This window comes from Galleria mellonella, unplaced genomic scaffold (genome assembly GCF_026898425.1).
Source record: "Galleria mellonella isolate WM207_F2 unplaced genomic scaffold, CSIRO_AGI_GalMel_v1 utg424, whole genome shotgun sequence".
NCBI lineage: Eukaryota > Metazoa > Arthropoda > Insecta > Lepidoptera > Pyralidae > Galleria > Galleria mellonella.
In genome coordinates, this window is record NW_026442097.1 from 637,504 (window position 1) to 661,685 (window position 24,182).

The window sequence follows — 24,182 nt, forward strand, 5'->3', positions numbered from 1 at the left end:
CTAGTGAATTTACAGGGTACAGAGTACAGTAGAGAATTTACTGGGTTTGCTGTTCCGAAGTATCGTTTAGAAAAAGTCATAGGTCTTTTATGGGAACGGGCATTAAATGTTATAATAAGATACCGAAGGATATTTTGGATCTACCTTTTAATAAGTTTAAAACTGTTATAAAAAACACTTATTGAACAAAGCCTGTTACACTCTAAACGATTACTTGAACGACAAACGTGCACGGTGTTAGTGGATCATGCGCGGGCTTTTTAATGACCATGTAACTTTAGACATAGTACGTTTAAATAAATACACACATAATGTTAACAGAGATTTAAAAGAGTGACTGTTGAGTCTCTCGCGGTCTCCTCTCAACAGATAACAACTTTACGAACCCTGCGCATTGTGTCGTAAAGGAATGACGATTTAAAACGTGCTTGTAAACAAGTCTATTTGAAGAGAGGTGACTTGAATTTAAACTATGCCATAACGGGGGAAAGGGATTGTTAGTAATAGAGACTGAGAATCCCACTGCTAACAATATACCCAACCAGGTCGATCTCCTCGCGGTACCCCCTGGAAACTATCATGGTTAATTCCTGATGAATTCATCATGATGGGCTAACTGGCCTGTTTTCATTCTCATCTATCACCCTTCACTGGTGCTCCGCCAGCGTATCCCGTTAGCGCAGGCGGAGTTACCATACCATTTTCACCCATCAAAAAAAAAAACTATGACATAACAAACTGGTGTAGTCGAGTTTATAATGTTAGTAAGGATTAAGGATACGATAAGGGAGTTATATTAAGAGATATGAAATTAGATGAAGGTTAAAATTATACCTTTGCGTCTGCCAATGAAAACACACTAGTTATTTTAATTGACATAGGCGTTTCATCGACACACACCCGTGGCTCATCACTGTTCGAATCAACACAAACATCATTAGTCGATCCACCATTATAACCGTTCGGGTCAGGTCCATTCACTATGGGCACTTCGAAATATTTATCCTCGGTCGAATCCATATTTACAATAGACACTTTTATTTTAAAATTGTGTTTTACATTTGCATCGTTTACTATTCCAGTCGGATCTGTTATAATTTCATCGACGACTCTGTCAATCATACTGTCAACATCTTGAGCTCTTTGCTCGACATTTGTTCCATCCATCGCTTGACCACCAACTTTAGTTCTATCACCAGTATCCACGTTATCTAGGTCAATGATCCGTCCCAGACTCTGTCCACCTATTATTTGTTCTATTACACGTCTGACGTCTAGACGATTGATCTGTTTACCGCCGCTAGGTATCACCACATTTCCATCATCGATGATACTACCAAGATATTGGCCTCCTACAATATGTTCGATAACCTTTTTAACGTTTAGCCGAGCTGTTTCAGCACATTGTCCAATCACCATCTGGTCGGTGCTGTCAACGTCTATACTCTTTGAGGCAACATTATTCGTGGCTTGATCATTAATGTTAGATTTGTCTTGGGAGGTTATTTTGGTGGCCATATCTGTTAGAGATTTGACCATTCTCTGGCGGAAACTCTCGTCGAATATTATTGTTTTCCTGTCTACATTAGGTTTCATCATTGATATTTCTGATTGTTTACACTCTAATCTCTCGTTTAGGCGTTGTTTTAAAATGTCGCGCAGTGGATTTGTTGGACAATTTGTTGCGAGATTTACAGTCGTTATGTTTGAATTACTTCTCGAATGTGTCGGTTGCATCTGATTGTTTATTCCTCTTGCGTTGATACTATGGCTCGTTTCCTTCTGGGCTTTGTTCCTTTGCGATTCAATTGAGGGTAGTTGGAAGAATCTCTGGTGTATGTTCTTCTGTCTGATCCACTCCTGGTAGTCGTCGTGCGACGGCGGTTTGAGCGCTGTCCTCGTCGTTGTCTCCGACTGCTTTTTCTTCTTGCGCTTCTTAGATTTGACGCGGTAGTCGGGATCTTGTTCTGTCTCGCTCGTTGGTTTCTGGAGGAAATAATTAATTAATTAACCACGTTCTACCGTATGTACAACGGATTGTGCTCAGAGGAATTGTTCAATATGATGCCTACGGCCACTTTCTAGCATCGTACGGCTCGCCATCGACAGGGAGTACACCCTCATACCCTACAGCCTAGATCGTCGCGTACAACGCGATTTCAGAGATTTCTCCCACGAACACTCAGGTTATGGAATGAGCTTCCTGTTGAGGTTCTTTTAAGAGACTACTTTCAGGATCGCCAACGCGCGTGTAATGCCGCTGGTATTGCAGGCGTTCATAGGCTACGGTAACTGCTTACCATATACATACATACAGACATAGCGGTGCGGCATTGCACACGTGCGAAGCCGGAGCGGGTCGCTATATATATGTATATATATATATATATATATATATATATATATATATTTTGTACAATGCATATGTACCTTAGTACATACATACACAATACATGTACATACTTATACAGAAGTCAGGTAACAGTGCCACGAGTTCAATGATCTTTTGTTCTTGCAGTTTCCACTTCAAGAACAAGCCATATGACAGGAACCCACTCACCCTGGTCTCGACGAGCGCCGACTTTGGCAGCGAGTCCAGCAAGGCCTTCAGCTGGCGCTGCACCTCGTGCTGTTCCCTGACGAAGCGATGCTTCTTGGACGTGTAGCATCTATCGCACGAGCTGGAATATTAATATTAATTAATTGTATTGTGGTCCCGGCATAGAAGGGACCACCGCTTCCTTCCCGTGGAGCCGCCAGTGGTAATCCCCTCGCTATGAGGAGCGTCGGTTTACTGTTTTTTTTTTTGATGGGTGCAAATGGTATGGTAACCCCGCCTACGCTAACGGGATACGCTGGCGGAGCACCAGTGGAAGATGATAGGTGAGAATGAATGCAGGTCAGTTAGCCCATCGTGATGAATTCATCAGGAATTAACCATGATAGTTTCCAGGGAGAACCGCGAGGAGGTCGACCTGGTTGGGTATATTGCTAGCAATAGGATTTTCAGTCTCCATTACTAACAATCCCTTTCCCCCCCGGTTTACTGGTTGTTTTTTTACTGTATGGTGTTAGAATATGATATAATTGTAGCCTAGTCGCAATAGTGAGGTAGGAAGGGGGGGGGAGGGATTTGGCAAAAAGGATTACCAGTCCCATTGTTAGTAATATGCCCAACCAGGTCGACCTCCACGTGGTCCCACCTGGAAACCATCATGCTGAGTTCCAGGTGTATTCATCACGATGGGCTAACTGACCTGCCTTTTCATTCTCACCTATCGTCCCTCACTGGTGCCCCGCCAGTGTATACCGTTAGCACAGGCGGGATTACCGTTCCATTATCATCCATTAAAAAGTCACAATCGTGAGGTGGGGAGGGGGGGATTGTTAATAATGCGGACTGATAGTCGTATTACCAGCAAAATGGTTCTTATTTTATAGATGATAATGGTATGGCAACCCCGCCTGCGCTTTCGATATACGCTGGTAGGGTGGGTACCAGTGAGAGAAGATATAGAAAAATAAAAGGCAAGTCAGTTAGCCCATCGTGACGGATTCAACAAGAATTAACCACGATGTTTTCCAGGGGGAGTGTGTGTGGATCGAACTAGTGGGATAGATTGCTAGCAATGAGACTGTTTTTTTTTTAATGGGTGAAAATGGATTGGTAACCCCGCCCGCGCTATCGGTATACACCGACGAGGCACCAGTGAGGGATGATAGGTGAGGATGAATGCAGGTCAGTTGGCTCACCATGATGAATTCGACGAGAATTAAACATGATGGTTTCCAGGGGGAACCGCGTGAAGGTCAACCTGAGAGGGTATATTGCCAGTATTGGGGCTATTAGACCCCATTACTAACAATCCCTTCCCCCCCCCCTCCCCCTCCCTTAGGGTGGTAAGATATGGGTATGAATAATATATATAAGCTAGACGTACCAGTTGAGGTGCACGTGTGCCAGACGTGGATGCCTGCGTGTGCGCCGCGGGGGGGTCGGCCGCTGCCGCCGCCACGCCGCCGCGCTCTCAGCCACGCCCAGGCTCTGCCGGACACATTCAAACACATTTATATTACATTTAAAACTAACTCAAAGTGCTCCATTATGAGTATTGTTTTTTAATTTTGGTTTACTTCGAGTTTATATATTTAGTAATTAAAAAACTGTCAACTTTTTTAAAACTTATTTATCTATTTATTTAATATTTTCAATTCAATTCAATTTATTGCATTCTACAATATTATTATGAAAGATGTTAACAATGGATAAAGTACATTGTAGACCCTGTCGGGTACAGCAATTAGAAGCGGCGAGGGCGTTAATACTTAAATTTTCATTAAGATTTCAATAATTCAATTTGATCAATTTAATTAAATTCGAATTAAATCCCAAATTAATTTAATTATTTCAATGATTTTTTTTTATTTCCATATGTTTTATTTTATTTTAATGCAATTTAATGTAGTTGTTCATATTTTTATATGTTTTTAGTATCATTATCAATTATTAACATATTTTTATTTGCGTCAGGGGTGTTCTTCTCTAGATATCTGTCCGATTCTAGAACAAGTGCATACGGGTATGCGACCCCGGCCTCCCGAGCCGCTGCAGTGTCCCAGTCTTTCCCGCAACTACTTCCCCCCCTTTCCTCTCCCACACAAGCCCCTTATTCCTCTCATTCACCAATTTCCTTTACGCATTTCCAACGTTCCCTTCCTTTTTTCCTCAATCCTTTCCTCCGAACCGTAGGTGGCGGAAACCACCAACAAATGCATTCTCAAAGAGGGTTGACGTCAGGCAGGCGGCCGGTCGTAAAACTAAAAACCAAATCTTTTTGCAATATGGATAAGAGACCAGAGGGAGACTTTGTACAAAAGTCGATTGCTTGGATACCTCTGTCCCATTCGTGTTTCAACCGTGAAGCAGTTGTGTTTGCATGGCTGTGTTTCGGTTTGAAGGGTGGGATATGGCGTGAATTTACTGGGTACAGAGGAATAACACCTGAGTCCTCAGGAATGGCAATGCATGGGGGGTATCATGGGCGAAATAGTATACTCTGTTATGTCCACGGTACTGCTCATGTCTATAGGCGACGGTTACCATTTACCATCAGGTCAGCTTGTTTGCCATTCTAAGTTGTATAAAAAAAAATCATGTTACGCCGACCCCAAAATGATTGGAATAAGGGTAGGAAGGTGATGATTTAATACTTTATATGTTTCTATAACAAATTTTTAATTAAAAATATGACAGAGATATGTAAATGTACAAAGACGAGCTTAACTCTAATAGAGTTCTCTTCCAGCGACACACAAAGTGGAAAGGAGCATCAATGTCAGCGGGTAGAGCCGTGTGTACAATATCGGGCATATTTTTTTTAATAATATATAGCTTATGCTGCCATGTGGTCCCGGCATAGAATGGTCCACACGTTCCTTTCTCATGTCATGTCATAAGAGGCGACTAAGAGAGCTTAAGGTGGAAGAATGTGCAGTGCCCCTCTTAAAACTATTGTAAAGCCTAACTGCGGTTGCCAAACCGACTCCCAAGCGTGGCAACTACTGGCAACCCCCCCCCCCAAAGGTAGGCTATGTTCAGCAGTGGACAGATAAAAGCTGATATGACAACCCTCCTCCCCAAGGAAAGACCTATCACTTTGGGGGGGTTTTGCCAGTAGTTGCTACGTTTGACAGACGGGTTGGTAACAACAGTTAGGCTTTGGTGATGTTTTAAGAAGAACGCTTCTGCCTATCCCTCGAGCAGTAATTTTTTTTTATATACCACTGAAGTGGCTAACAAGCATACGGTCCACCTGACGGTAAGCGGTTACCGTAGCCTATGAACACCTGCATTACCAGGGGTATTACGCGCACGTTGCCGACCCTGAAGAAACCTCTTTACCCCCTCCCCCCTTTAAAGAACCCCTAGACACCTTTTACGACACCCATGGGAAAGGAAAGGTGACATGAAAATTATTAGAAGAAATATACAAACTCACCGTCAAATGTTTCAGCAGATCGGACAGCTGTTTCTCGGACGGCAAATATTCCACAGTATCATCGACTGGAAACATATACAAATCATTATAATTGTTTACATATACTCTGGGGTCACCAATTTATACATTTTCACAGTGGCGAATGTGGTGAGTGTGGCGAGTGTGGTGAGTGTGGCGAGTGTAACGAGTGTGGCGAGTGTGTGATATGTGTAAATTGTAGTTATTTGGGAGAAAACGTGAATGTAATAAATGTTGCGTGTAATGAGAGTGACGAGTGTGAAGATTGTGGAGAGTGTGACAATTGTGGTAATAGTCACCAGAGTGACGTGATTGGGGAGTGTGATGACAATTTATTATGCTACTATGTAAGCTTATTAGCTAATATAGTTATTAGCTTCAAAGTTGTAACTTGTTAGTAATTTATGAAGGCGAGTGAGACCAGTGTGGTAATGAAGAGTACTATAACACAGTTTATATCACTATTGCACGAAGAAATATTTCATTTTTGTGATCAATTTGATGATGGTGGTAAATTAAAAATGTATTAACAGCTAATATGGCTATAGTTTTCCAATATAGTGATAAGTGGGATTTAATAGACTACTAAATACTTAATTACTTACAGTAACGTAGCTATACTGTAGTCTGTGGATAGTGTGGTAAGTGTGACGAGTGTGATGAACAATTAGATTTTTTTTTATTATTTAATTAGCATGTATAAATACATTAAAAACCTGGATTTTTTAGTACCACTTAAACCTCTTGCGCTTGTGTGTGACACTTTACATTTCGTTCTCAAATGTCAATGTTTACATTAATATTCTGCTGTTTCAGCAAGCTTGGACTGTAAATAAGCTTTAGTTTAAATTTTATGTTTTTAACAGTGATATTGCTTCGCAAGTCGGTAGGTAATTTACTAATCGCAGTATGAGGCAGGCGCTCGTTCGCTCGCTGTAACAGACCGTTGTTGGAAAATGTTTTTTGGGTAGTTATCAAAATGAAACGGACACTGGCAAGACACTTTTTTAATCAATTTACAAAACATTACAACAACTAACAACAACTAACTACTCGTGCACACACGTGTTACAGGCATATCGTTCGGCGCATGCGCGCCGGCATTAATTCAATCAAATGCTAACAGATGGCGCTAGTGGTTACAATTATAACATTTTACGAGGTGCGAGGTGCGTCGCTTACACTCGCCATAGTAGTTTTTTGCTCGAGTAGTGACTAGCTTGTTTTGCGCGGCGGAGCGTGTATGTATAGCATGATATATTTTTGTTTGTATTTCCTGTTTAAATTATTTAAGTTTCTGAGATGTCCTTTGGCGGCGAGTGTGGTAATTAGTGGTGAGTGTGAAAACTGCAGTTATATAGCTACTATGTATTTACAATAACTGTCGTAATCAAATGTTCTTAATTAACGACAAATGTGGCAAGCGTGACGACCATTAAGACGCATTTGAAGTATACGACTTACAACTAGTATCGCTGTCGCTCTCCGAGAGGTCCACTAATTTCGGCAGGTGCGGTGTGAAGGGCGAGCGTGGCGAGTGTGGCGAACGTGGCGATTGTGACGAGTGTGACGACGGTGGCGAGTGTGGTTGCGGCGCGACGTGCGCGGTGGGCGGGCGGCGGCGGCGGAGGGCGGCCAAGTCGGGTAATTGTACACGCCGCCCCGCGCCCGCCATCCCCGTTATCCCACTCATCCGCGACACCACCACCCACACCGGCCGACAGTACTTCATCTGACAAGCAACGGATCATTGTTATTATTTATTTTTCCAAAAAATCAAGACACCATCACCTTTAAAAAAAAAATGTGAGCTGAGTTCGAACTACGTCGAGGGTTCCCTCCTACACAGAAAAGAAATAATTTTTAGATATGTATTCGGGTGTGGTCCCGGCATAGAATGGGTCACGCCTTCCCTTCCCGTGGGTGTCATTAGAGGTGACTAAGGGAGAGCAAGGGATGGGCAGCAGCGTCTCTTTTAAAACATAACCAAAGCCCAACTGCGGTTGCCAACCAAGCCAAGTGTGGCATCTACTGGCAAAACACCCCAATAGGTGGAGCCCTATGTTCAGCAGTGGACAGTTAACGGCACAAAAAAAAAAACTCTCTCTTTATAATCTAAGCAATTTTTTATGCAACTTAGAATGGCAAACAAGCTGACGGCCCACCTGATGGTAAGTGATAAACGTCGCCTATAGACATGACCAGTACCATGGACATAACAGAGTATACTGTTTCGCCCATGATACCCCCCATGCGTTGCCATTACTGAGAACTCAGATTTATTCCTCTGTACCATGTAAATTCACTACCATATCCCACCCTTCAAACCGAAACACAGCCATGCAAACACAACTGCTTCACAGTAGAAACACGAATGGGACAGAGGTGTCCAAGCAAACGACTTTTGTACAAAGTCTCTCTCTGGCAATGAACTCACCATTTCCTCTACGGGCCCCACTTTCCTCATTGGCCTCAGTTCACTGGTCGATTTGTTTACACTCAAATCAATGTCTATTTTGTTCAAGTCTATTGAGTTATTCCGTGCGAATTTCTTCCAGGTTTGTGTCTCGTCGATTTTTATTAGAGGTATTTCGGTGGCCATCAATAGCTTTTCATCTAAAAAATAATATAACTAGCTTATAAATATAGCGTGTAACGGAAAATTAACTGGTTAATAACTAATAATAGTGTGTTATTAACGGTTATATTTACGACCGTGATTTATAAAATCGGTACAAGTTTATTGTTGTTATAAGCGGTGGTAAATTATTTTAAAATAAAACAAACGTTGTTATAAATAACAATAACAATTATATCATAATTATTATTGTTAGTTATTAGAACAAAAAAAAATTATAAAAAAAATCATAATATTGTTTAGGAAATCAAATTAGGAATCTGTAATTGGCTAATGTATGGTATAAATATAATATTTTTTAATTATTCTAGACATCGATCGATTCCAGATGTAATATTAAAATAAAATAAATAAATAAACATCTATATATATATATATATATATATATATATATATATATATATATATATATATATATATATATATATATATATATATATATATATATATATATATATATATATATATATATATATATATATATATATATATATATATATATATATATTCTTTATTGCACTTGTAAGTTACATATAAAATAATCTATTTATAAATGTTGTGAGCAAGGGTGGATGCCTATTTAATGCCGCAAAAAATCAAAGGATGGACTATTAACATTAGGGATAGAAACTGTGAACGGTAATCACAGGTTTAGATTGATAAAAGTTAAATATTTCAATGAACAATCGCTAAATAACATAAATAACGAAACGCTATTAAAAATAACGGCTATTAAAAATAACAGAATTATAAAAAATAACATATAATAAAAATATATAACGTTTATGACAAAAATAGTTGGCAATAACAATATTAACTGTACAAACGTATGACTAAACTTTATGTACCAGATTTCCATCTATGAAATAGAATAATATATAATAGAAAAAAAAAAAACATACATTATTTCAGTATGTCACATATTTTCACCACCTCTGCCCTTCATACTCTATTTTTACCTAACGGTTAGCTGGTAGAGAATGCCATATGGCATTAAGCTAGCCACTTGTACAAAGTTCTATTGTGCAATAAACAAATAAATAAATAACTCACCAATAACAAAATCGCCATTTGTAGACGACTGACTTGATTTGGAGGCATCATTTTTGTCCCTACTTTTATTATTTCCACTAGGACCATCTCTCATACGGTTACCTAATAATACATCAAGTTGTTTAGGTCGCATTTCTCTAATATTTCATCCATAATCATATCACCTGTTATTTTTGCACTAGGCTGACTGCTATTTGCGACTGTGCTTTCTACATCAGAGAGATCACTGTCCGAGTCGAATATAAGAGTAGTTTGCGCTTTATCAGGATCCAGATCGTCTAGTATCTGTAATGTCTCCGATATCTCTGATTCTTTTCCAATTTCGTTAACGTTATTAACTATTTCACATGGATTATTATTTATAGTGGCATTTCCTTGAACACTTTGAAAATATTCTTTATTTGTTTTGTTAAGTGTGTTTTGTGGTTTTTTAAGAAGTTCAAGTAGTACTCCGTTTGATGTACATTTACAAGATTTATTTATATCAGTTACGTTTTCAGAATTAATGCCATATTTTGTATTGATCTCGTTTGGAGGCATTATCGGTTGTTTTAACGTAGATGGTGCATTTTCACTACTTGTTACTTGTGTGTTTCCATTTATACTACAGTTAACCGTTGTTGAAGTTGGAATTACTATTGATAATTGTGATATTTCAAGTTGTGGTGCATTTTTATCATTGGTATCTTCAACTGTGTTATTTATATCAGCATCATCTTTATTTGGAGTCGTTTGATTGCTTAATAAAAGCGATTCATCTGTCTGTTTGTGCATATTTGAATCTTCGTTTGCCGACTCTAATTGTGTGCTTGTTAATTGTGCCAACTCTGGATTGGTTAGGTTATTATCTGTCGATTCTGTTATTCCTTTGTCTGCTGAAGTTAAGTTACCATCGATCGATTCTTGGTTATTTTTATTGACATCTGAATTGTCTCTTATTAATTCTGAGTCTTTGTCAGCAGTGTTTTCCTTATCGGGTACAGAATTTTCGTCATTCAAATTTGATTGTTCATTAAAATTTAATGGTTGATCATTGTTGGTAATGGAGTTAGTGTTTGTCGTTTCTAATGAATCAATATTTGGTGTTTGTTGGGAAAGATTTGGTTTTTCTATAATTTCTTTCCGTACATCCATTGCCTCGTTTTCAGCGAGCGTTTTGTTTATTTGTAAGGGTGCATTATTTTCGTTCGTCGACTCATTATTCATATTATCTTTTCCACTTGCATTTTGCATATCTATATTGTTAATGCATTCATTTGTATTTAATGTATTTGACTCATTATTTGTACTAACTGCATTATTTTCATTTGTGATCGTGGTTTGTTGAATTGAACTGTTTTCATCTTTATTCGAATCTATTACTTGCGCAGTTATTTTTGTATTTGTTATTTCCTTATCTACATTACCCTGTATTTCATTCGATTGTTCCACAGTCTTTTCCGAAGAACTTGCACATTTTGAATTATCAATTATAATTTCTTTCGAAGAGTCATGATCACATTGTTTAGTTGAATTTACAATTTCCTTGGCTATATCAACGTTTGTTATTATTTGTTGATTTTTTTCATTGGAATTATTTTTAAACGATCCTGTTATTGATTTTTCCATAACATCATTTTCTACAGTACTGTCCGAGGACATTTTTATAGAATCTGAGATCATAATTGACTGCTGAAGTAAATCTATGTTTTGTCTATTCAAATAAGTCTCTTTGGCTACGTTTTGTGTTACAATGTCTTTTTTATGTAATTCCGTATCTTTTAAAGGACTGTGTGGTCCACCACTGTTGCCGTTAACGTTTTCTTTTCCCTGCAGTGCACTTTCATCTATAATAAGTCGGCGTTCCTCTTCCTCGTTGTCGCTCCAAATGTCTATCGTTTCTATTTGTTTTTCTACTAGAATGACGTCATCCTCTGAATCTGAAACATAAATAGACTAACTTTTACCCGCGACATCGTCTTTGTGGCCAGAATATGTTAATAATATTATATTATTAATGCGCGCGTGACATTTCTGGTGTTACAGGCGTCCATAGGCTACGGTTAGTCCGTTTACCATCCGACTAGCCGTATGCTTATACGGCTCGAGTCACCATAGTAGTATAAAAGTGTATACGAACACATTTACAGTGATCCGTTCAGTAGTTAAGGCGCTTAGAGGTATCAAACAAACTCACTTGTACTACATATATATCTGATGGGTTTCTTTTTTTAATATAACATACATTAAAATATAATATGTTTATATTATACATAGAATGGAAAATTGCCAGACCAATACAATAATTCTTGAGTGTCGACCACGTACGGGCAAACGTAGTTTAGGACGACCCCCCACTAGATGGAGCGGCGACCTTAAATGCATTGTAAGGAGACAGTGGATGTAAATAGCATGGAACTGTTCCTGATGGCAGTCTATGAGGAAGGTTTATGTTCAGCAGCCGAGATGATGATAAGGAGACTAATACGAACAGACTCATAAATACTGATTGTATTGTACGGGGATCGAACCTACTACTATTACAAGGTAAGGGCACATTTTTTTTAATGGGTGATAATGGAATGGTAACCCCACCTACGCTATCGGTACACACTGACGGGGCACCAGTGAAGGATGATAGGTGAAAATGAAAAGACAGGTTAGTTTACCCAACGTGTTGAATACACTTGGAATTCAGCACGATGATTTCTAGGGGAGACCACGTGGAAAATCCCTTGTTATAGTTCACTGTCCCGATCTGCAATCCTAAATCCCGATTTCTTTGACCTCATGTACCGATTTAAAACAAATCGGACCTGGCGACACTACTCAGGACCGTTCCTTATAGCAGTCTACGGGGAGGCCTATGTCCAGCAATATAATGGCTGAAATGATGAAGATGCTGCGGCATGAACAGTAATGTGAACACAGTCTGTATTTACCATATTTGTCGTTGGTAGGTGCGGGCACACGGCATACGGTTTTTCTTTGTGTTAGTAATGTATCCTGAAACAAATGTAATGATTTACTTGTGATTTTACTACACACACACACACACACACACACACACACACATATATATATATATATATATATATATATATATATATATATACATACATATATACTATATTTTTTTGTTGATTTTTGTTAGCCTATTCTAGCGAACACAACTAGAAATAGCCACGATGGTTTCCAGGGGGAACCGCGTGGAGGTTAACCTGACAGCGTATATTGCTAGTAATGGAGCAATTTGACCTCATTACTAACTATTCCCCCCCCCCCTCGTCAGCAAGTATCATATAGAATATAAAAAAATTATTGCCAGTAAACACACAATTACAATATAAAATATACATAACATATACAAAAAAAGTGTCCCATACTGGGCAAAAGGAACCGGCTCAGCTGATGCTGCGAGTGTCCCAGCGCGACGTGAACAGCTGCACAGCGCTGGTTTACAGCCAGTACCTCTCTTAACAAAACATAAGCAATGTGCAGGGCACCAGTGTAAACAGCACAGGGTACCTGGAAGTAGAAGATGCAGCGTTCGTTGAGCAGGTGCCACCAGGGCGCGGGCGGCGCGGTGACGGCTCGCGGGAAGCGGCGCGCGATGACCGTGTGCAGCGGGTGTGGTGCAGCCCCGCGGGGGCCGGCCCGCAGCCGCGCGCGCAGCCGCCGCCCCGCCGTCCGCTTCAGCTCGTACCAGCGTCGCTGCAGCACCACGCTCGACGCCATCGTCTCTCTACAACGTTTGTGCAGGGTCAGCTCAGCAACGTTTGCGGTACAACTGAATATCGGGGTTTTTTTATGTGGGTGATGATGGATTGGTAACCCCGCCTGCGCTATCGGTATACGCTGGCGGGGCACCAGTGAGGAATGATAGGTGAGGATGAAAAGGCAGGTCAGTTAGCCCATCGTGTTGAATAGACTTGGAATTCAACGTGATGATTTCCAGGGGGGACCACGTGGAGGTCGATCTGATTGGGTATATTGCTAGCAATCCCCTCCGAATATCAGGGGTTAAGCAATATATAGTAATATCTATATATGTATTAGTACATTACTGCTGCGGCCAGCAACTAAGGCATTGATGGACGAACGTGGGCCGAGGCGTAGCCGAGGCATACATACGCGACTCCGTTATGTTAGATTTATTCAGGTTCAAAAATTACTTAGTATTTTTTTTATATTAACTAGTTGGATTAACTAGGTAGAAGCCGTGGACAAAAGCATATCTATAAAAACTTTAAAAATATATTTACCCTTCATTGTATTTTTTGGTGAGGTTATACCATTGCTTCCGCAGCTCCTCTTGGCTGCTCAGCTCCTCGATCTTGTAGGTTTGCACCAAGTGGAACAACGTCACCAGGGGCCTGAGGAGGTCTCTGGACGCCAGGTTAGTCTGTAATAAAAGGGGGGAAGGGATTGTTAGTAATGCGAACTGCCAGACCCATTGCCAGCAATATATATCCTGCCAGGTCGACTTCCATGTGGTCTCCCTGGAAACCATCGTGCTAAATTGCAGGTGTATTAATCACGATGGGCTAACCGACCTGCTTTTTCATTCTCACCTATCATTCCTCACTAGTGCTTCTCCAGCGTATACCGTTAGCGCAGGCGGGGTTACCATTCCGTTATCATCCATAAAAAGAACATCATCTATTGAAAAAAAAAGAAAAAAAGCAAAAACAAAACCACTAATTGTGAGTTACTGTTTTGTTATAATATTTTACGTTTACCCTTTATTTATTCTTTATCACACAGTAAAACTTTGTACAAGTGGCGAGCTTAATGCCATATGGCATTCTCTGCCAGCTAACCATTGGGTAAAAACAGAAAGCAATATGAAGGGCAGATGTGATGGAAAACAGGTGACATAATTATAGCAACATACTGAAATAATTATACACAATAATACATAAAAAATACACATACAGCGAGTGTAAAAAGTATTCGTGCAGCTAGGGTTGTTATAAAACAAATAGAAAATTGATAAACTTTATTTTATTTATCTATTTATATATATATATATATATATATATATATATATATATATATATATATATATATATATATATATATATATATATATAAATAGCTTAAGGTATGGAGAAAAAATACTAAGGATAGGTACAACCCGTCATAAACTAAAATTTCATCCCAACCATCTGGACGAGTGGCGGTCCTCCACCGTGCGTTTTTCAAGGCACTTTATTCCACGCACAACCACTCTTTGGAATCAACTTCCAGCAGCAGTATTTCCGAACCGATACGACAACATAACCTTCAAGAAAAGAGCATATTCCCTTTTAAAAGGCCGGCAGCACACCTGCAATGCCGCTGGTGTTGTGGGTGATCATGGGCGGCGGTAGTCACTTACCATCAGGTGAGTCGCATGCTCGTTTGCCCCCTGTGTTGTAAAAAAAAAACTATTATATAGAGTATTTAAAATGAAAATCTCTGACTTACAGTGGTGATAAGCTTCCCGGGGGCTCCATACATGAGAAGCACGTCCGCTATCAACCAGTCGTCATCTGTCATCTGGGCAAATCCGTCGATCAGCTTGTATCTGTCGCCAGCATTCAACAGGGCGCGAAGTTTCCACATCGTTATAGCTGATAAGCGAACCCTGAAATTGGTAATAAAAAAGCTAGTCAAGTGCGAGTCGGATTCGCGCAACGAGAGTTCTGTACAAAATCAATTGTTCTTTAAATATCTCTCATGTGCAGACATCGTCTGGTTACAAATTAAGCATTATCATTTAAGCTGTTAATTGTCCACTGCTGGACATAAATTTTCCACATAAGGGGAGTTTTACCAGTAGTTGCCACGCTTGGCAATCGGGTTGACAACTGCAGTTAGGCTTTTAGAGATGTTTTAAAAGGAATGCTGCTGTCCATCCCTCGCCCTCTCTTAGTCGCCTCTTACGACACCCACGGGAAAGGAAGGGGTAACCCATTGTATGCTGTAACTAGACGGTTAACCTAACATATATTGCGAGGGGAGAAGAAATTGTTAGTAATGGGGATTAGTAGCCCCATTGCTAGCAATATACTATATCAGATCGATTTTCTCGTGGTTCCCCCTGGAAAACATCGTGATTTATTTATTGTTAAATTCGTTACAGTGGGCTAACTGACCTGCTTCGGGGGGGGAAAGGGATTGTTAGTAATGGAGACTGGGGGGTCCCATTGCTGGAATATATCCAACCAGGTCGACCTCCTCGCGGTTCTCCCTAGAAACTATCATGGTTAATTCCTGATGAATTCATCATGATGGGCTAACTGGCCTGTTTTTATTCTCATCTATCACCCTTCACTGGTGCTCCGCCAGCGTATCCCGTTAGCGCAGGTGGGTTTACAATACCATTTTCACCCATCAAAAAAAAACTGACCTGCTTCATCTTCACCCTTGATATCCCTCCCCACGATAATCCCTCACTGGTGTCCCGCCAGTATATACCGATAACGCAGGTAGGATTCACCACCTTCACTCATTAAAAAAAAAAATATTGTGAGTTAAATGAAAGCTTGTTATAACATACCATATGTCACATAACATCTGTGTAGAGGCATTCATTTTTCTGGCTATAGACTTCAGAATACTCTGTCCAAACGCTGCCTGCATTCTATGCGCTTTGACCACTACAGCTCGAATGAACTCTGACATGCTTAGACCCTTTGCACTGACTTCTCTCGTTATGTTCTCCACCATACTCTTATTCTGGATTGCTTCACTCAGAGAGTCATTCGACTGCCCACTCCCTGGTGAATTCTCTGGAGGGAAACTAACAGGAATCAACGGTAACTTCAAAATTGCCTTTCCGCTTGTGATCATTTCACTTATGGTACGTATATCGTGGTATAAAACCGTTGATTTTGATTGTCTTTTCTTCTTTGCCATTTCTTTACTGTCACTTGGCTTCATAGCTGGATCTTCGTTAGCCGAAGTTATTTTAGCTCTCTTCCTCATCTCTTGAAGTTTAGCTTCGCTTGACTTTAGCTCCTCGTGGGCAGGTACCACTCTAAATTTTACCGAAGATGTGGAAGTTTGGGAACTGGAGGGGCCTGGATAGATTTGTGGTTTTGTAGACTTTGTTAATTGTGTGTGGTAATATATATCCTGCAATAGAGAAAACAATATATATATTTTTTTAATTGATGATAATGGAATGGTAACCCCATCTGCGTTATCGGTATACACTGGCGGGGCACCAGTGAGGGATAATAGGTGAGAATGAAAAGGCAGGTCAGTTAGCCCATCGTGATAAACACACCAGGTATTCAACATGACGGTTTCCAGGGAAGACCACGTGGAGATCGACCTTATGATGCACATTGCTAGCAATGGAATTACCCCCCACCCCCCCATAAGAAAATTGTTATATTAAGGTAGGTAGGTAGGTAGGTAGTAATGTAGGTAGGCTCAAATTATTGTGTCATTTTCGAATTACAGATACATGCTTCTGTCTTGACAAATTACTAGCTGTATCCCGGGGCTCTGTTTGAATTATTACAAAACTACATCCTATGTGTTAAGTTAGAACATAACCTACCCGTGTGGGCGGGATTGTTAGTAATGCGACCGACCAGTCCCATTACTAGCAATATAATATGTCGGGTCGACATCCACGTGGTTCCCCCTGAAAACTACTGGCAAAAACTGCCCAAGGGAACAGCTTATGTTCAGCAGTGAACAGTTAAAGGTTGATATGATGATATATATACATATACATATATATATCTTATATATAAAATTCTCGTGTCACGGTATTTGTTACCAAACTCAAACCGAAACCGTTTTACCGAAACGGCTTTACCGATTTTCATGAAATTTTGTGTGCATATCGGGTAGGTCTGAGAATCGGCCAACATCTATTTTTTATACCCCATAATGATAAGGGTGACCCACCACTAAAAATTTTTTGTTAATTATTTTGACAAAATTTTGTATTTTTATTTTAATATGATTTAGCATTGAAAAATACATACATACATACAATAGGGTTGCAAGATGGCAATGGTATATAATAATTGTAGTACCATGGATTTTCATATATAGAAATAAGAAATAATGTAAATGGTAAAACAACGTTTCCCGAGTCAGCTAGTATATATATATATATATATATATATATATTGGTTTTTTCTTATTTTCATTATTTACATGTATTGTAATTTGTGTGCTGTAAGTAATGTAAATAAATTATCTATCTATCATATATATTGTTTAAGTGGTGCAATAAAAAAAAAAAAAATAAGTTTTGCATCAGATACCTTTAGGAGAGCGGGCAGGACCTGCAGTTCCTTGTCCACCTCGTACATCCATTTGGGTGCCTTCGATATGATAAGCGCGTTGTTGATAGGCTCACCGTGGTCCACGCAGCTGGACATCAGATTCAGGATCTGTGAGAGGAATTTTTACAAGTTTTTATTTTATCATTAATTATTTGTCGTGGAGTAAGAAATCTTCTTTCGATTTATCTGTGTTTCGGTTTGAATGACGAACGTATGTCGACCAGATAGGCGACGTGCTGAAGAAGGGCCAAATTAAAAGTACCCGTAACCGGTAAGCGTGTATGAAAAGATTGATGAATGTGGAGGAAGCGAGAGAGGTCTGTTTGAATCGAAGCATTTGGCGTTCCATTGTTTCTGCCTACCCTAATGGGAGACACGCGTAACAGATATGTATGTATGTATTTATATAATACTCACTTTTTGTTTGTAAGCCTTCTGGAAATGATAGCACCTCCGCACCATGTCCCGCACCGACTTGAAGTCCACACTCAAGCCGAGGGCGTCCGCCAAATCCATCAGGGCCTCGTCGCGCTCAATCTGTGCAATAATGTTTGGGATATTTAACACTAGCTGTATCCTGCCCGCGTGAATTAATATATAAATCATCCTTTGTACTAAGCTAGGATATAGGGGAGAAGGGATTGTTAGTAACGCAAAGTACCAGATCTATTGCTTGCAATATACGCTATTAGTTTGACCTCCACATGGTTCGCCCTGGAAACCATCGTGCCGAGTTCCAGGTGTATTCATCTCGATGGGCTGACTGACCTGTTTTTTTCATTATTCACCTATCACCCCTCACTGGTGCCCCGCCAGCGTATACCATTAACGCATGCTGGGTTACCATTCAATTAATCATGCATTAAAAAAAAGACCCCTTTGTGAATCTACTGTATGAAAAGTGGTTTCTTTATACTATGATATTAGTTTACAGATCTAAGCGCGGAAAATGGAGTCCTTTTCACATTCACATTCACATTAGTTTACAGATATGGTTCCTTACTTTGTTTACCAGTTTGCTCGACTTCCACAGGATCTTCCGTTTCGCATATTCTTTAGCAAACTGCGCGTTTAATATGATCTTGTCCGTCATTTTGTATCTGGAAATAAAATTGGAATAATTCAGTTACACGATCCGTTAACATCCCACTTGTGGACATGGATATCTTCCTGTAAGAGGCTTATATAGGAAAGGGCTTGTGTAAATGAAACATAATCTGGATAAATATATAGGGAAAAAAATCTGATGGGAAGCGGTAACCACCATTTGGACACTGCACCATGGATGTCACAGGAATACATTCTAATGCCAATGGTACCCCTAATGTGCCACCACGCCTGAGGACTAAGATAGCCTGTAGACATGAATAGCCCTGTGGAAGTCACAGAATATACTATGATGCAGATGGTACCCCGAATGTATTGCCATTCGGGAGACCTAAGATGTTATATTTGCCTCTGTACAATAACCTTCTCTATTGGTCCTTAATTTCTGACCATTATTTTGTCTATGCACACATTGTAACACCTGTTTCACCTGTAAATGGGTAATCTTTAAGCAAATTTGCTTCTCTGAGCCCAGTGGCTTTCAGATTGCGAATGACTCATTGACCATTTCCTCCATTTATATTTCTGCTACCACCAAGCATAAATTAACATTTTGTTTAATAAATAATATAAAAAATAACACTGGTGATAATATGACCCTATCTAGTGTAAAATGGAATACAACTGAAGTTACAAGGCATGAAAACAAAAACCATAGAACCATGGCAATAGAGGTATATAAGTGTTTTTAATGGTATTTTTTATGAATACACTACTCAGTTTGGAATACAATTTGCACTGAGAAGAATATGGAAGAAAGTAAGCTGTTGCTATTTTCAAACAAAAATTTAGTTTACAACAATTATGCTTTAATATTGAGATATGATACTTAAATATTTTGGGCATTACATCAAAACATTTGTTATATCTAGATAGGAAAATCCCTAAAATTGTTTTAAGGTTCTTCCAGGGATAATAACAAGCTATGGCCTCTTAAATAAACATACACACAAAGGGCCACAGATGGACCTCTATGTCAAAGCTGTTTTGACACCGAAGAAACGGCTTAGAATATGTAACTGTGGTCCCTCAACATTCAGAAATCCTAAGAATGGTGAGGTCGCTCCGTGAGGCCTGTGAAGATACCAGGACACTTCTGTATCTATATAGAGCTTGGCTAGCAGTATGGCAGTCATGACTAGTATGACTCATATGTGCAACAGACAATAGGAGAGCGCAAATGAGATCATTTATATGACATTACTTTATGGGTGTCTTACACCAAGGGTAGCCCATATATTGTAATGGCCATGGTGTTGTACATGTCTATAAATAATGGTTACCACTTTCCATGGCGGTGGCCAGTCAGTTTGATTACCATTCCACGTTGCATAAAAAAATAGGTCAGTGAATAGCCTTAGCAAATAAATATGTCATCATCACAAAAATCAACACATTGTAATGATTGGCGAACTACGGGTGAACGGGTGAAAACTCGGTGTTGTAAACATTAATCAGGCGAGCCGTAAGCTTAATTGGTACATTTGTTAATTTCGATTTCATAAGACTTTATAAGACTTTCGATTTTATAAGACAAATTGTATATAATGAATTGTATGTAAATAAACTAACCTGTTGTCACGATAAATCTCTTTACACTCAACTTCTATAAATCTAGTTATTAGTTAACACGGCGATAACTGCATTAAACCATAACAATATATTTAGCAAATTCAGTTTAAATTGCATACGTATAGGGAGTAACACAACACTGGTATAACTTAGCTATTTTACTAGCAATTTATGTAATTACAAGAAACTTAATAATAATTATCGATACTTATTGCTAATTCACATACACAAAATAACATTAACCACATAAAAATTGTAATTTGTTTATAATTCTAACGATAAGTAAATGTGTGAATGGAATCGATCGAATCAAATAAACACAATCCATGGCGATGTATAACAGTTTTTTTTTTATTTTCGCTCCATCGGGACTGGAAATGAAATGTCAAATGTGACGACAGTTACATTTAACAGCTAATCACGATTGTCACTGTCAGTATATGGAGTAGATTAAAGAAACTAGTACATGAGCAATGTATTTCTATGTTGTACGATGTAGAATAAGAATAATACCTGAGACTCCAGTGTAGTGTGGATTTCTTTTTTTTTTATTATTATTAAGGTTTAACACCTATTCTTCGTCACCGTATTTATATTCGATTAGTAAGGATCGAGGGTAAAGAATCGTTAATTTTGAATTTTGCGATGTATCATATGTAATGATATATCGAACATAGTATTTTAAGAATTGTATCTGTATCCAGATACATAGTTTTATCCTCTAAACGGATGCGTGTAAAATTTTATATATCTGTGTTGTTATTAATAATATTATGACCAGTATCCAGTGTTGTGCAAAATATTATATGTCTGAATTATTATTTTTTTACCCCGAAAGTTATTCGTTATTACGTGTTTCAACATTACGACAATATAACCTATGTTTTATAAGAGATGATAATTAACGCGATAACTTAGGTACACTATAGTAATTCACCTGATTTATATCGATGTTCTAACCAGGTTACACCGGCCATAGTCACAATTAAACTGCTGTAGCGCTGTTATGTCTCCGTTTCAGAAGCAGAAGTATTTTCTTATACCTACTCATAGAGAATAGAAGATCCAAAATGCTGGGCCATCTTATACATCATGACAATTTTTAAACAGTATAAAGAAAAGAGGACAAAAGAGGAAGGAGAAGACCGAGGAATAACTACATACGACAGATAAAAGAAACATTAGGTGTCATGACGTATAGGGAGGTCAAAGATGTGGCATGAGATAGAGCTGGCTGGAAGAGAATAGGTACATAAATTAGTTGCATCGACAAGAGGAAACTCTTTAATGAAAAAAAAACACTCATCCCAGATCACACTAATTGTGTCACTATACAGACAGTGTTTTTATTCAATGCATTTATCGATTGCAGACTAAAATAATGGTTGTTCTGAGTTTTTCTGACTATGAGAATGTCGGAGAATTTAAAACCGTCTTCTCTATTGAACGTTTCATGTTTCTTGATTCAATCGCTTCACGAACAAAACAGAAATTTAGTTTCTAGCAAAGTATTTGTGGATGGTGAAATTCGAGTCACTGGTTGACCAACCAGTGACCACCAACTTCTAATAAATGTTCTGCAATCGTTGGTTTGTAACTGGCCATTTTTCACTGCAGTAATATGTTATATACACATATATTAGATAGATAGATAGATAATTTTATTTGCACCACTTACAGCACACAAACCACAATATACATACACAAAAAAAAAAGCGAGATAACATAAATGGCAAAAAAAAAACATAAAACCAAATGCAACTTTCGTTTGTGAGTGTGCCATAGCAACACAAAATGGCCACAACTCAGTTTATTGCTTCACCCTCAAAAGAGCAAAGCACTGATATTCTGTTGCGGCCAAAGGGAATAGGGTAACAATAAAACAATACTACCAGATTATCCGTACAATAAAAAAAAGATTAATATACAGTAAACAGACAGATATGACAGTTCACTAGCAGACAAATGGGACATGGAGGTAACTTGCAGGAATGTCTAACTTTTGCCTCTCAATTAAGAATTTTTGGAAATTAATTTTGAAGCTGGACTTAGTGGCGATCAGTCTTATGGGAGGTGGTATATTGTTCCAACATTTTGTGGCTTAATATCGGAAGCTACCATTAAAAGCTGCTGTTTTATGGGGATTACAAGCTAGAAGAAAACGTGACTCTCTAGTACTGTGATTATGTAATCTGGTGAATTTAAGTTTAGAAAAGAGGTACTCGGGTCTATGAAACTTCAACATATCAAAAATTAAGCAGGCTAGATGCAGTTGAGTTCGAGATGATTCGATATTATATATCAATTTCCAATTCAAATCATCTCTATTCAGATTTGTTTACAAGCAAATTTAAAATCGTTATTTCTGTATGAATCTTATGCAGGATTCAGAAAGTTATTATCTTTTAAAAAGAACCCGCAATAAATTCAATAATTACTCTTTTAAATTTCTGTTAATTAAATTTTTTGAATTCGGAAAATTATCTACTGAGAAGAATCTGCAAGAAATTCAAAAGTTACTCTTTTAAATCTCTGTTAACGTTATTTATTTTTTTAAATAACTTTATTGATTAAGGAAAACATAGTAAAACTTAATACTAAATGTATTCTCTACCAGTAAATTTTTGGGATGAACAGTGAATCACGAACACGGTACTTCATTATGATGATAGAAAAAGATAATCTATTTATTTGTATTTATTTAAATGCACGATGTCTAAAATTACGTGGTCATTAAAATGCTCTTGCACGAATGGCTAACACCATGCACATTTGTCATTCAAGCAATCGTTTAGAGTACAATAAATAGGCTTTGTTCAATAAGTGTTTATTAATAATGTTTCAAAATTTATTAAAAGATAGATTCAAAATATCCTTCGATATCTTATTATAACATTTAATACCCATTCCCATAAAAGACCTATGACTTTTTCTAAACGATACTTCGGAACGGCAAGTTTGTATTTGTATCTAGTGTTCAGATTATTGAGATCGTTGTTTTTAAGAAACAGTTGAAGATTTCTGCGTATATATAAGTACAAAATGTTTGCTTAGGTATACGTATTCTGTTTTCCAAACGAGTTAATATTGTTCATGTATGAATGAATTTCAGCCACACATTAAGTGCTGTGGCGTTTCTTCCACATTATGGTAAAATCTGCATACACTTTTTGAGCATAAGCCTAGTTGGGCCATAGCACTCTTTATCCTGAGGAGATAAAAAAAGCCGCTACAAGAAACATCTTAAAATTCCTATCATTAATAGGAATTAGCAGCGAACTTTAAAAAAGGCGAGCACAATACATCATAGAAAGGTCGTGATGTCACAGGTTTTCTTGCCTGAAAAATGTCGTCTTTCGATATTAAAAAATAAAAACATGTGTTGTGAAGCTATTTACTTGTGATATTTATCCATGCTAATCTATAAAGTCACTCAACAAATATGTATTGTTTGCCATAAATATGTATTTATTTTGGATAACAGACTTTTAACATATTCGAAAATAGACATTCGAC

The 24,182-nt window shown here is 38.4% G+C and overlaps 1 protein-coding gene across 3 annotated transcripts in view; it reads right to left on the minus strand.

The window, feature by feature from the left end:
* The window catches only part of LOC113516416 (uncharacterized), a 28,724-nt gene extending 7,679 nt beyond the window's left edge, over nt 1-21,045 (minus strand). For 2 of the 3 annotated variants that reach the window (XM_052898367.1, XM_052898366.1), the window contains exons 1-7: nt 9,709-9,984; nt 8,455-8,633; nt 7,482-7,749; nt 6,000-6,064; nt 3,942-4,045; nt 2,561-2,681; nt 835-1,986 (exon numbers count right to left, since the gene is read on the minus strand). In XM_052898367.1, coding sequence (XP_052754327.1) covers nt 835-1,986; nt 2,561-2,681; nt 3,942-4,045; nt 6,000-6,064; nt 7,482-7,749; nt 8,455-8,633; nt 9,709-9,841 — 2,022 coding nt within the window. In that variant the 5' untranslated portion in view covers nt 9,842-9,984. Of the gene's footprint in view, nt 1-834; nt 1,987-2,560; nt 2,682-3,941; nt 4,046-5,999; nt 6,065-7,481; nt 7,750-8,454; nt 8,634-9,708; nt 11,628-12,629; nt 12,694-13,215; nt 13,433-13,952; nt 14,093-15,159; nt 15,320-16,234; nt 16,813-17,966; nt 18,096-18,404; nt 18,525-18,990; nt 19,088-20,666 lie in introns of those variants that run through there. The other variant, XR_008253240.1, reaches the window with a different exon arrangement.
* Nucleotides 21,046-24,182: the final 3,137 nt, after the last annotated feature.